The sequence below is a fragment of the Cydia fagiglandana genome, chromosome 22 (assembly GCF_963556715.1).
Source record: "Cydia fagiglandana chromosome 22, ilCydFagi1.1, whole genome shotgun sequence".
Lineage (NCBI taxonomy): Eukaryota > Metazoa > Arthropoda > Insecta > Lepidoptera > Tortricidae > Cydia > Cydia fagiglandana.
This window is the reverse complement of record NC_085953.1, coordinates 3808727-3820291: the sequence shown is the minus strand read 5'-3', so window position 1 is coordinate 3820291 and position 11565 is coordinate 3808727. Positions and strand designations below refer to the sequence as shown.

The window sequence follows — 11565 nt, the reverse complement described above, 5'->3', positions numbered from 1 at the left end:
ATCTCCGCATATTTTCCCGTGAAGAAGACCTGTGAAAAATGGAAACCACTGAAGCTGAAGTCCGCCAAGTCGTCCAGCTCCTGCAAGAGGGGCGTAGCCAACGTTCAGTAGCTGCCACGCTGAATTTAAGTCAATCTACAGTTTGCAGAGTTTACCAGAGGTTCCAACGGACTGGATCCTTTACTTCAAGACCAAGAAGCGGCCGCAAAAAGTGTACATCAGAGAGGGACGACCGCTTCATTGTCACAACATCTCTCCGAGATCGACACCTGACAAGCGTTGCCATCCAGCAGCGTCTGCGTGAGATACGAGGAGTGGCTGCCAGTGAGTGGACAATAAGAAGAAGACTCAAGAAAGCGAACTTGACACCCAGGAGGCCTGCAACAGGGCCCAGATTGCTGGCGCGACACCGTACAGCCCGAAGATAGTTTGCAGAAAATCATATGGACTGGACCATTGAGCAATGGACCCCAGTTCTCTTCTCGGACGAGTGCAGAATATGTTTGAATGGATGTGACCGAAGAGGAAGAGTCTACAGAAGGCCAGAAGAACGATTCGCCCAATGTTGCTTCTCCGAAAGGGTCGCCTATGGCGGTGGATCCGTGATGTTCTGGGGCGGCGTTTCCTACGACGCGCGAACAGAGCTGGTTTTCGTGCCTGGCGGGGGCCGTGGCGGTGGATTGACCGCTGCAAAATACATTACTGACGGACATCCTGGAGGAACATGTTGTTCCTTATGCCGGTATTTTTGATGAGGGGTTCATCCTAATGCAGGATAATGCCCGTGTCATACCGCTAGGGCCACCGCAGCCTACCTTCTCGAAGTGGGCATCGACACCATGGACTGGCCAGCGATGAGCCCGGACCTTAACCCCATTGAACACGTGTGGGACTACCTGAAAAGGAGGATTCGGAAGCGGAATCCTGCCCCGGCCAATGTTGAGGAGCTGAAGGGAGCCTTGCTGGAGGAGTGGGACGCTATACCACAAGATTTCATTAGAAAATTAATTAGGTCTATGAAAAACCGCTTGATTTGTGTGAGGAGGGCTAGGGGTGGCAACACCAGGTATTAATTTAATAATAATAATTTATTTTGTATTAAATAAATTCAATTTCAATTATTTATTTAATTCAAGATAACAGAGATCCCATTGTGTTAGTATTACATATAATAAGGCTTAAAAACTATATTAATACTTAAAAGTTATATTTGACTTAATTAATTTAATTAAATTTATCATTATGGGACAACAAACGTGATCAGCAATCATCCTTAGAATGCTGTTTGTGCTATCCCTGGTTCTACGCAGTAATGAGGCCGCTTTCTTGCGCATGACTGCTGCAAACGCATCAGTTCGCGCCTCCGCAAACATGGCGGAAGCGCTGCAGAACCTAGGCAGCCCAACCAGCACTCTAAAGGCGTTGTTGTACACCACTCGCAGAGCATTATAGGCTTTCTGGGTATAGCTGACCCAAAGGCTGCCTGTGTAAAAGGATGAACAAAATGCCTTAAACAGAGTTATTTTTACCGCTTTTGAACATCTAGCAAACCTTCGGGCCAGCATATTCGCCCTTACACATAACGCTCTCCGTTCTCTCTCAATATCCTCATCGTCCTTTAAGTCGTCGGTAACAATATGCCCTAAGTATTTAAACCTACTGACTCTCTCGAGAGCGGTCCCATTGAGTCGAACTGGGGGCACATGTGCGGGACATTTGCTACCGGCCTTAAAAACCATTACCTCGCTCTTTTTACCATTGTAAATCAAACCGTGTGAGGAAGCATAGGACTCGCATATGTAGACAAGTTTGCGGAGCGCGCCAATCGACGGCGCCAGCAGCACCATGTCGTCTGCGTAACTGATGTTGTTTAGGCATACGCCATCAACATGGCAGCCGACATGAGTGCTGCTAAGCCGCTCGATCAGCGCGTCCACATATAAGTTAAATAATATTGGTGAACTTAACCCACCTTGTCGTACGCCACATTCGAGCCTATACGGTTCCGTAAGCTCGCCCGCCCACCTCACACGGTTTTCTTGATTGAGATACCAATGTCTCAAAAGGTGAATGAACTCTGGTGGTAGCCTCGACTTCTGTAATTTCTGCCACAAGATGTCGTAAGAGACGAGATCGAAAGCTTTGGACAGGTCCAAAAAACAGGCGTATATCGGCGTCTTTCTATCTGTGTAGTATTTGACAGTGTGCTTTAAGCCAAGGATTGCTGCTTCTGTTGACAGCCCAGGTCGAAATCCGAACTGACTGTCATGCAGTTTGATATAGGTTCTCAAATATGAATTAAGCACACTGTCAAACACCTTAGCCACAATCGTAGCCAGGGAGATAGGCCTGTAATTGGACCCATCCGAAGCATCACCTGTCCGGTTCTTAATAACGGGCACCACCAAAGTCTCCAACAACTCAGGCGGCAGATAGGAGTGGCTAAGGCACAGGTTGAGCAGCAGAGACAGCACACGAGGTAGATGAGGGCCCGCGTGCCTCAGGTGTTCGATGCTTAAACCGTCGCGTCCAGGTGACTTACCTTTTGTCATGTTTTTAATCACTTTAGAAATATCTTTAGCATAGATAAAAACAGACAACTCACCTTTCTGCGACTCAGCCCCGAAAGCCCTACACGCGGGACCCAAGGGAGAACTAAATGTAAATTTGTCCTTGAACAAGTTTGCTATTTCCCTGGGATTGGAAATACCATCAACACTCACAGGTACGCCGCCTTTAGGGTTTAGTTTGTTTGTAGCTTTCCAGAAGCTCGCAAAGTCACCGCCAGAGTGATGAGACGCCAATCGGTCCATTTTGATTTGGTCCTGGTGGTTCTGACACTTCTGACACCACTTCAGCCTTCCTTTAAAAACTTTACGAGCCTCTATCATTTCAGTGTACACCGAGCCTGTGTGCGGTTTCCCGTGCCACTCCCATGTTGCTAGTTTAAGCTTCGCGTACCCGTGAGCCTCGCTCACGTGCTTGTTCCAGCCAGCCAACCGGCGCCTCCCCACACTCTTTTTCGCTATGTGCGTCACTGCGGCAGCATGACATAGGACCTCTATGGTCTCCTTATAAAGTTTGTCGATTAACTGCCTATGGGACACATTGCCACAGTAACTCCCACAGCAATCTTGACACTGAACTGGAAAATCAATCTCTTTTAATTTCGAACTACATATTTTAAGATATTCACTTACTTGGTAATCGTTTCTCTCTCCCCATTTTACTTTATCAAGCTCTAAGTTACTAACATTCTTTTTCTTAGTTACTAAATTCAAGTTGCACTTAACTATGAGCGGAAAATGGTCAGACCAGAGGACATCATACTTAACATAGACATCAGTGACACATGGTAATGCAGCTTTCGTAACGATACAGTGATCAAGCCATCGTCTGCAGCCGTGCGCCTCGCTCACAAAAGTAAATGCCCCCGAAGACCCCAATATGTCTAAGTCGGCACACACCCAGTCCTGCTCCACGGCAAAGTTTACGAGCTCATTGTGAAACCGCTCTCCAGGGTGTGCATTGAAGTCTCCGAGAATAAATACTGATTCAGCGTCACTATCGTCTATAATGGCACTAATAGAACTCAAACAATCGGTAAATTCTAACATATTTTCCATCGTATCAGTTGGCATATAGACACTAATAACCAAAATAGGTTTATCACTGGTTGTAGCACGAATTGCCACAATTCGGGGACTAGCACAAGGTATCACAGACACGCATTGGAATACCGACTTCCGCCAAAGCAGCGCCACTCCTCCATGAGGCCTCCCTCGCAGTATTCCGGCGGCTGCGTCGACGGCGGACGTCCCGGTGCACCCGAAGTCGTCGCAAACAGTCGTCAGGAACCCAAGATCCGATTTCAGTAACCAGGTCTCCTGAAGCGCTATGATATCTCCAAACTTGCACAGTTGTCTAATCCCATCTATAGATCTCTTAACGTTCTTACAATTATAAGAAATTAATGTCGTATTAATCATATTTTTTATTATATATTTAATTTGATATCTTCATTTACTTTTCTGTATGGCATGAATCGTCGGCATGTTATCCCATCCGGCCATAACTCATCATCCAGGAACATATCAAGTTTATGCCTAGGAACTGTCACCTTAAAAGCGTGATGCTTCTTTTCTACTTTACTTTTTATTCTATGTAAAACTATCTTCTCTTGCGTTTTGGAAAAAATGTACTTAATAATGTCACTTTCCAAGGTGTCCTTGTGCACATTCGACACGAACAAAGATACATTTAACTGTGCGGCTTTGAATTTATCACTTGGCAAAAAAGATGCTTTTCCTTGAACTCTTCCTAATTTATTCTTAGTTTTCTTTTTCTGGTTTAAAATCCAACCGGCAGTCGTATCGACATTTTTCCATTCACCTTCTTGTCTAACTATATCAGCGAAAGACTTATCCTGATCCTTATTTATGTCCACGCTTATATGAGTGGAACTCATTTGTTGTTGTTGTTGCGAACAGCTGTTCAATAATTGCATCGGGTCCAAGCGGTTCGGCAGGAACGATGATTCACCATTGCCGGCCTTATCTCCCCCCGTCGTTAGTGGCATCGCTTGTATAGCCTCAGGTGCGAGGGCGACCGCATTATTGGGCGAGTCACCTGTGCGCGACTGCGATAGCGCCCGCGAATGCGATTTGTTTATGTACGAGACATCTGCATCGGTAGGCGCAGAAAAATTCATATGTCCTACCGGTCCGCTGTTCAGCAAGCACGTACCGTACCGTACATAAATGACTTTTATTCTTAACTTTCCTAAATTTATTTCTCGACCATTATGTCGCTACTTTCAGTTTCTGATTTTTTTTAGTCTTCAGATTTGAAATTTCATTAAATTTCCCAATTTTTTAATGCGTTAGATTATAAGCTTTCAGTTGATACCAAAATTTTCAGAATCGGCTCTAGAATTACAAAGATATTGGGTGCGGACGAAAAAATGCAAAGTGATGCAATACTTTTGCACGCGAGTGTATTTGCCGTAACTTATTTTTAAAATGTGTTATCCAATTAAAAGACATCAAGATTGTTTACCCAATTTCTAATGCTAAAAAAAACGAAGTATAGTTGAGATAAATTAAGAAACTTGGTGTATTTTATCAACATAATAAGTGTAACAAAATAAGGGGGCGCCCCATTAGGAAAAAAAATGTTTTTTGAACCACCCTAACATATAGTGATACTGGTGTATTTTAAACAAACCAAGCATTTACATTCAGAATTCTGACATTTGATGAAGTGAAACTGCTGATGATGATCAGAATGGAACTCTTCAACGACGCATAGCTCATGTTTGAGGATTTGTCCTCTTCGTTATGTTCTGATGATGGGATCCATAAGGAATCGAGGGAACTCTACAAATCTTAATGGCATTGTATTGTGACTCTTGTATTTTCATCAGGCAAACAAGGATTTACATTAAGAACAGTGGCATTTAGGGATTGCAATCCGGTCCGGCGGATCCGGTAATCCGGCCGGATCCGGCACATTTTTCATGATACCGGATCCGGCAAAATTCACCGGATCCGGTCCCGGATCCGGTAAAGTGAAATAAAGCGCTAAAATATAAAATAACAGCTTAAAACACTGCTAAAATTTAAAAGTTCTCGCCAGTATTCGAATTTTCTCGCTCGTAAACAGCAACACAACAACTTGTTTGTTAGTTGACGCCAGTCTTCTAGCCGACGAAATATGTGTCGTGAGATTTCCGTGCACCGTAAGTACTGGATTGGTTTATATTCAATTTATTGTGTTGTTACATTGTAATTTAATGTACATGTTCTTTCGTTTTATTTTGTACAAACCATTTTAGCCCGCTTATAATAAGTGTTACCTGCATTTAAAATATAATGAATAAATATTTATAAAATTAAATAGAGAAATATATGTTGACTTTTGACGACCGGTCTGACCTAGCCAGTGGGTAGTGATCCTGCCTGTGGAGCCGCGATCCTGGGTATTCGAATCCCGGTAAGGACAATTATTTGTGTGATGAGCACATATATTTGTTCCTGAGTCATGGTTGCTTTCTATGTATTTAATTTTAAGTATTTGTATATTATATATCGTTGTCTGAGTACCAACAACACAAGCTTTCTTGAGCTTACCGTGGGGCTTAGTCAATTTGTGTAAAAATGTCCTATAATATTTATTTATTATTATTATTTATATGTTATTTTGTTATTATTATGCTACTAAATGTACTTGTATAGGTATACACGTTTATTGATTTTGTTTGCTAAAACTAAAATGGTTGAATTGAGAGCACCTTTTTGTTGGAAATGTGGGTTGGGCTATAGATATTTTAAGAGAAAAAGAAGATTTTATTTGTGGTTAAGTAATGAAAACGTTGATTTTTGAAATTTAAAACAGCCATCATCGAATTAAACCGTTGTGAGACATACTAACATTGAATAATTTACGGTTTAGACTCACTTGTTTTTAGTCACTCGCGCGACATGTTTCGGAGAGCCTATGTCTCCTGTTAAGACACCCGTTTTATTAATCCATTAAAAAATATCCTTAACTTCGCATATAACGCTAAAAACATGATAAAATACGTGACTTGATGAATTTTTTATCCGCAATACCAATCCGGCCGGATCCGGCCGGATCCGCCGGATTGAGGCCAAAATCCGGCCGGATCCGGCCGGATTCAAAACCAGTCCGGTTTGCAATCCCTAGTGGCATTTGATGAAGTGGTAGTGCTAATGGTGATCAGAACGGAACTCCTCGACGACTTGTCTTTTTCTAATTGATTGTTAAGCAAGTTACCCCACTGGCAAAACAAGCAAGATTTTGAATTCGACTTCTACCTGAACCTGGACCCGGACGCGGACCCGGACTCGAGATCGCGAATTCGGACACGGACCCGTTTTCTATTTGGTTGGTGTAAATGGAGTTGGTGAATTTTTTGATTAATTCGGGCGAAAACTGGAAGGTTAGGTATCATAAAATGTTCATGAAGAGAAATTGTAAGAGATGGTATCATTACCAACAACTGTGGAAAATACTGTTTAGTTATGCAGATGACAGTACGGTTGTTGAGAGATATTTGGCTAGTGCAGGGGACAGCAGGGAGGATATACGTTCACAGAGAGAGGCCATGGTTGAGCGAATGAACTTGACCCTTAGTCTCGTTTCCCAGTGGGGTGATGACAATCTGGTCACGTTCAATGCCTCCAAAACGCAGACGTGTCTATTTTCCGCAAAACGGAGTCCATTCGACCTGACTCCTTCTTTCCGGGGTGCATCTGTACCTATTGCCGACAGCCTGGAACTCCTCGGCATGGAGCTGAGTTCAGTCCTCAGCTTCGGCAGCTTCATTGAGTCTAAAGCACAAACTGCGGCCAGAAAGCTGGGCGTCCTAAATAAGGTGAAGCGATACTTCACACCTGGACAGCTTCTAACACTTTACAAAGCTCAAGTCCGGTCGTGTATGGAGTATTGCAGCCACCTGTGGGATGGCTCAGCTAAATACCAACTCGCCGCTTTGGACTCAGTGGAGCGCAGAGCCAGGAGGATGATTGGCGACAAGAAGCTAACGGCTAAGCTTCAGTCTTTGGCCCATCGGTGGAAAGTCGCCAGCCTGTCGGTATTCTACAGGTTGCACTTCGGGGAGTGTGCCCAAGAGCTACACGAGCTTATTCCACCGTCCCCATTCTACCATCGGACTTTTAGACGCACGGCCGGTTTCCATCCTTACTTGGTAGATATTCCACCAATTCGCACGAAGCGCTTTGCTTCTACTTTCCTTATGCGCACTGCCAAGGAATGGAATTCCTTGCCGGCGTCTATATTTCCGTGTTCTTATAACCCGGCAACCTTCAAATCAAGAGTGAACAGGCACCTTCTGGGCGAGCGAGCTCCATCGTAGGCCACGTCTACGCCTCGGCTAGTCTGTATGAGTAAGCCCATTCATAATAAAAAAAAAAAATTCTTTATTTCAAAATAGCAAAATCAAATTGCATGATTTCATTCGTTTTCTCCACTGTACACAGAATAAGTAATGATATTTAGGCCCAGTTGCACCAACCACATTTAACAGTCTGATTAACATCAAACAGCAGTGATGTATGAATTTTCCCTTACAAATAAATTTAGCGAACGCTTTAACGGTGACAGACAGTTTGGTGCAACTGACTCTTAGACTAGACAAAAAAATTCAAAATCGCTCTCCTTCTTGATGCGACTGGCAAATCATATTACTTTTTGGCAACCGGGTTTTTTAACCTAATTAGACCCCACTGAATCCGAATTTGCCGGTTGCTCGATCGAAATCTTGACCGGAAGTGAGATATTTGACATTAAAGGTCCGTTTTTTTCGTTTTTCGTAAATCACTCTTAAACGGTGGTGCATAGCAAAAAATGTTCTATTACATAAGTAATATGCATAAAATTGCCTACAAGAAATATTCAGTACAATTTTTCGCTAGGATCAATATTAAAAGAGATTTTAACGCGGGAAATTTAATTATAATCACTTCTAAGGTCCCGTTTTTTAGGTTTTCGTAAATAACTCATAAACGGTGGCCAATATCAAAAAATGTTATTAGATGTTAATAATCTACACAAAATTTTGAACAAAAACGATTCAGTACACTTTTTGCAGGGATCAATATTTAAAAAGATAATAAAGAGGGAAAGTTAATTATACTAAATTCTAAGGTTCCTTGTTTTTATTTTTTCGTTAATAATTTGAAAAGTATGACTCACAGCAAAAAAAATCTTATACATAAATAATAAACGTAAAATTTCCTACAAGAAACATGCAGAACACTTTTCGCTAGGATCAATATTTAAAAAGACAAAGCAGCGGGTAAGTTAATTATAATCAATTTTAAAGTCCCTTTTTAGTTTTTTGTAAATAACTCGTAAACGGTGTCCCATAGCGAAATAGGTTTTTAAGAATAAATTATCTACATAAAATTTCCTCCAAAAAACATCTAGAACACTTTTCTCTAGGATCAATATTTCAAGCGATATTAAAGGAAGAAAGTTAATTACAATCAGTTCACAGGTCACTTTTTTTTAGTTTTTCGTAAATAACTCGTAAACGGTGACCCGTTGCAAAACAATATTCTACATAAATATTAAAACATAAAATTGTCCACAAAAAAGGTTTTGTACACTTTTCGCTACGATCAATATTTAAAGAGGTATTAAAGGGGGTAAGTTAATTATAATCAATTTCCAGGTCCCTATTTTTAGGTTTACGTCTATACAGGGTGAAATTTAATTCACTGGCCAAATTGAAACAACCGAAAGAGCTCGAAAAAATATTAAACACGTGTTTTTTCTTTTAATACCGCTCAGTACATTTTTTTCGAAATAACTCATCATCAAGTTGTCCTAAAAACCTCGTACGTTATGGTGAACCGACAACTACCCACTACACCCGCTTTTATCTTATCAGTTAAGGTCATTGACACCCGCCCCTCCCGCTGTTTGCAATCGCGTCACCAATTATGAACCCTATTGCAGCGAGATTACCTACATAAGTTGCTAATTTTTCCTTTCATATTAACGGGCTTTTAATCTAAAATGTTATTTTTAATCTAAAATGTTATTTCTGACTAATGAATGATTATTAACAAAACGTTATTTCTGACTAATGAATGATTATTAACAATGAGTAAAAACTAGGTCAGGAATCTTTGCATTCAGGCGTATTTAAAAAATTGAATCAACTTACGTACATTTGATTAACAATCGACGCAATTAACGAAAGTCCCACGAGATGGTACTCTTGGATTCAATCCTTGTCTGCGAAGGCGTGGAACGGATTCCATTTCGTATAATCTTTGTGCACCACGTAAACACTCACCACTTAATAAATAACACACCGTACCACTTCGTAATATTCCCGGTTCGAAAACATTTTTTTTAACCTTAGTACGCGCGCGATGGTTATTTTAAGGTTGGCGAGTGACGAGTGACTAATCATTTATGCTTACCGTTATGTTTACCGCTAGCGCGGAATGGTTTAGTTTAGACTACCCTCGAAATTGATAAACCTGCCTACCATCGCCAACACTAACAGGGTGGACTCTATTGCAACGATTATAAGGTTTAGTGAAGGTCAGATAAGGGTTTTGCTGATGTTGTTGTTAAAACCTACTATTAGGTTTGTTTACATTTGTGGTAATAGGGTGACCACGACTCATGGAAAATATTTAAAAATTGAAAAATGAAAATTAAAAAAAAGTGTACTCTTTTTTTTCGCTAAATAGGTTCCTTAAGTGTAACCTAGTGCCGGGAATGAATATGGCCAGTGAATTAAATTTCACCCTGTATAGGTAAAGAACTATTTTATTTTATTTTATTTTCAAAATTTAGACCCAGTAGTTTCGGAGATAAAGGGGGGGGGGTGTTTTTTTTTGTATTTTAATGTTTTATTTTGGGGAAGGGGGCTTTATCTCCGAAACTACTGGGTCTAAAATTTTGAAAAGATACACAGAATAGAATCTATAGATGACAGGAAAACCTATTAGAATTATGCAGTCAAGCGCGAGTCGGACATTACTTATAGTTTTTGAACCGATCCCTACAGGTTTTTTAAAGGCAATTCACTCGCGTTTCACATATATAAAATACACTGTTAAAAATTGGGTAATGTACGGAACCCTTGCAACGCGAGTCCGACTCGCGCTTGGCCGGTTTTTATTCATTTTGAGGTACGGAACCCTAAAAAGAGAAAAGTGTTCCATATGTCTTTCGTAGAAAATTTTATATCGATTATTTATTTACAAGAACATTAAGAACTTATTTTGCTATGAGCCTTATTTTACGAGTCATTTGCGAAATCCTAAAAATAGGGACCTGGAAATTGATTATAATTAACTTACCCCCTTTAATATCTCTTTAAATATTGATCGTAGCGAAAAAGTGTACAGAACCTTTTTTGTGGACAATGTTATGTTTAATATTTATGGAGAATATTGTTTTGCAACGGGCCACCGTTTACGAGTTATTTACGAAAAACTAAAAAAAAGTGACCTGTGAACTGATTGTAATTAACTTTCTTCCTTTAATATCGCTTGAAATATTGATCCTAGAGAAAAGTGTTCTAGATGTTTTTTGGAGGAAATTTTATGTAGATAATTTATTCTTAAAAACCTATTTCGCTATGGGACACCGTTTACGAGTTATTTACAAAAAACTAAAAAGGGACTTTAAAATTGATTATAATTAACTTACCTGCTGCTTTGTCTTTTTAAATATTGATCCTAGCGAAAAGTGTTCTGCATGTTTCTTGTAAGAAATTTTACGTTTATTATTTATGTATAAGATTTTTTTTTTCTATGAGTCATATTTTTCAAATTATTAACGAAAAAATAAAAACAAGGAACCTTAGAATTTATTATAATTAACTTTCCCTCTTTATTATCTTTTTAAATATTGATCCCTGCAAAAAGTGTACTGCATCTTTTTTGTTCAAAATTTTGTGTAGATTATTAACGTCTAACAACATTTTTTGATATTGGCCACCGTTTAAGAGTTATTTACGAAAAACGAAAAAAGGGACCTTTAATGTCAAAT

The 11565-nt window shown here is 40.2% G+C and overlaps 1 protein-coding gene across 1 annotated transcript; it reads right to left on the bottom strand.

Moving 5' to 3' along the window:
• Window positions 1-892: 892 nt before the first annotated feature.
• On the bottom strand, window positions 893-4013 carry LOC134675654 (uncharacterized). The gene is made up of 3 exons (XM_063533983.1): window positions 1661-4013; window positions 1307-1483; window positions 893-978 (listed from the first exon to the last, which is right to left on the bottom strand). The coding sequence occupies exons 1-3, from the start codon at window positions 3987-3989 to the stop codon at window positions 893-895; spliced, it is 2592 nt and encodes an 863-aa protein (XP_063390053.1). The 5' UTR covers window positions 3990-4013.
• Between the last annotated feature and the right edge of the window lie 7552 nt (window positions 4014-11565).

Bases quoted from the DNA above. Each gene is read 5' to 3' on its own strand.
- LOC134675654 (XM_063533983.1), bottom strand. From the start codon at position 3,989: ATGATTAATACGACATTAATTTCTTATAATTGTAAGAACGTTAAGAGA. The intron at 1,484-1,660 runs GTAGGTTTAAAT...CCTTTTACACAG, and splicing joins GACCGCTCTCGAGAGAGTCA to GCAGCCTTTGGGTCAGCTAT. The intron at 979-1,306 runs GTAGAACCAGGG...CTTGTGGTATAG, and splicing joins GAAAGCGGCCTCATTACTGC to CGTCCCACTCCTCCAGCAAG.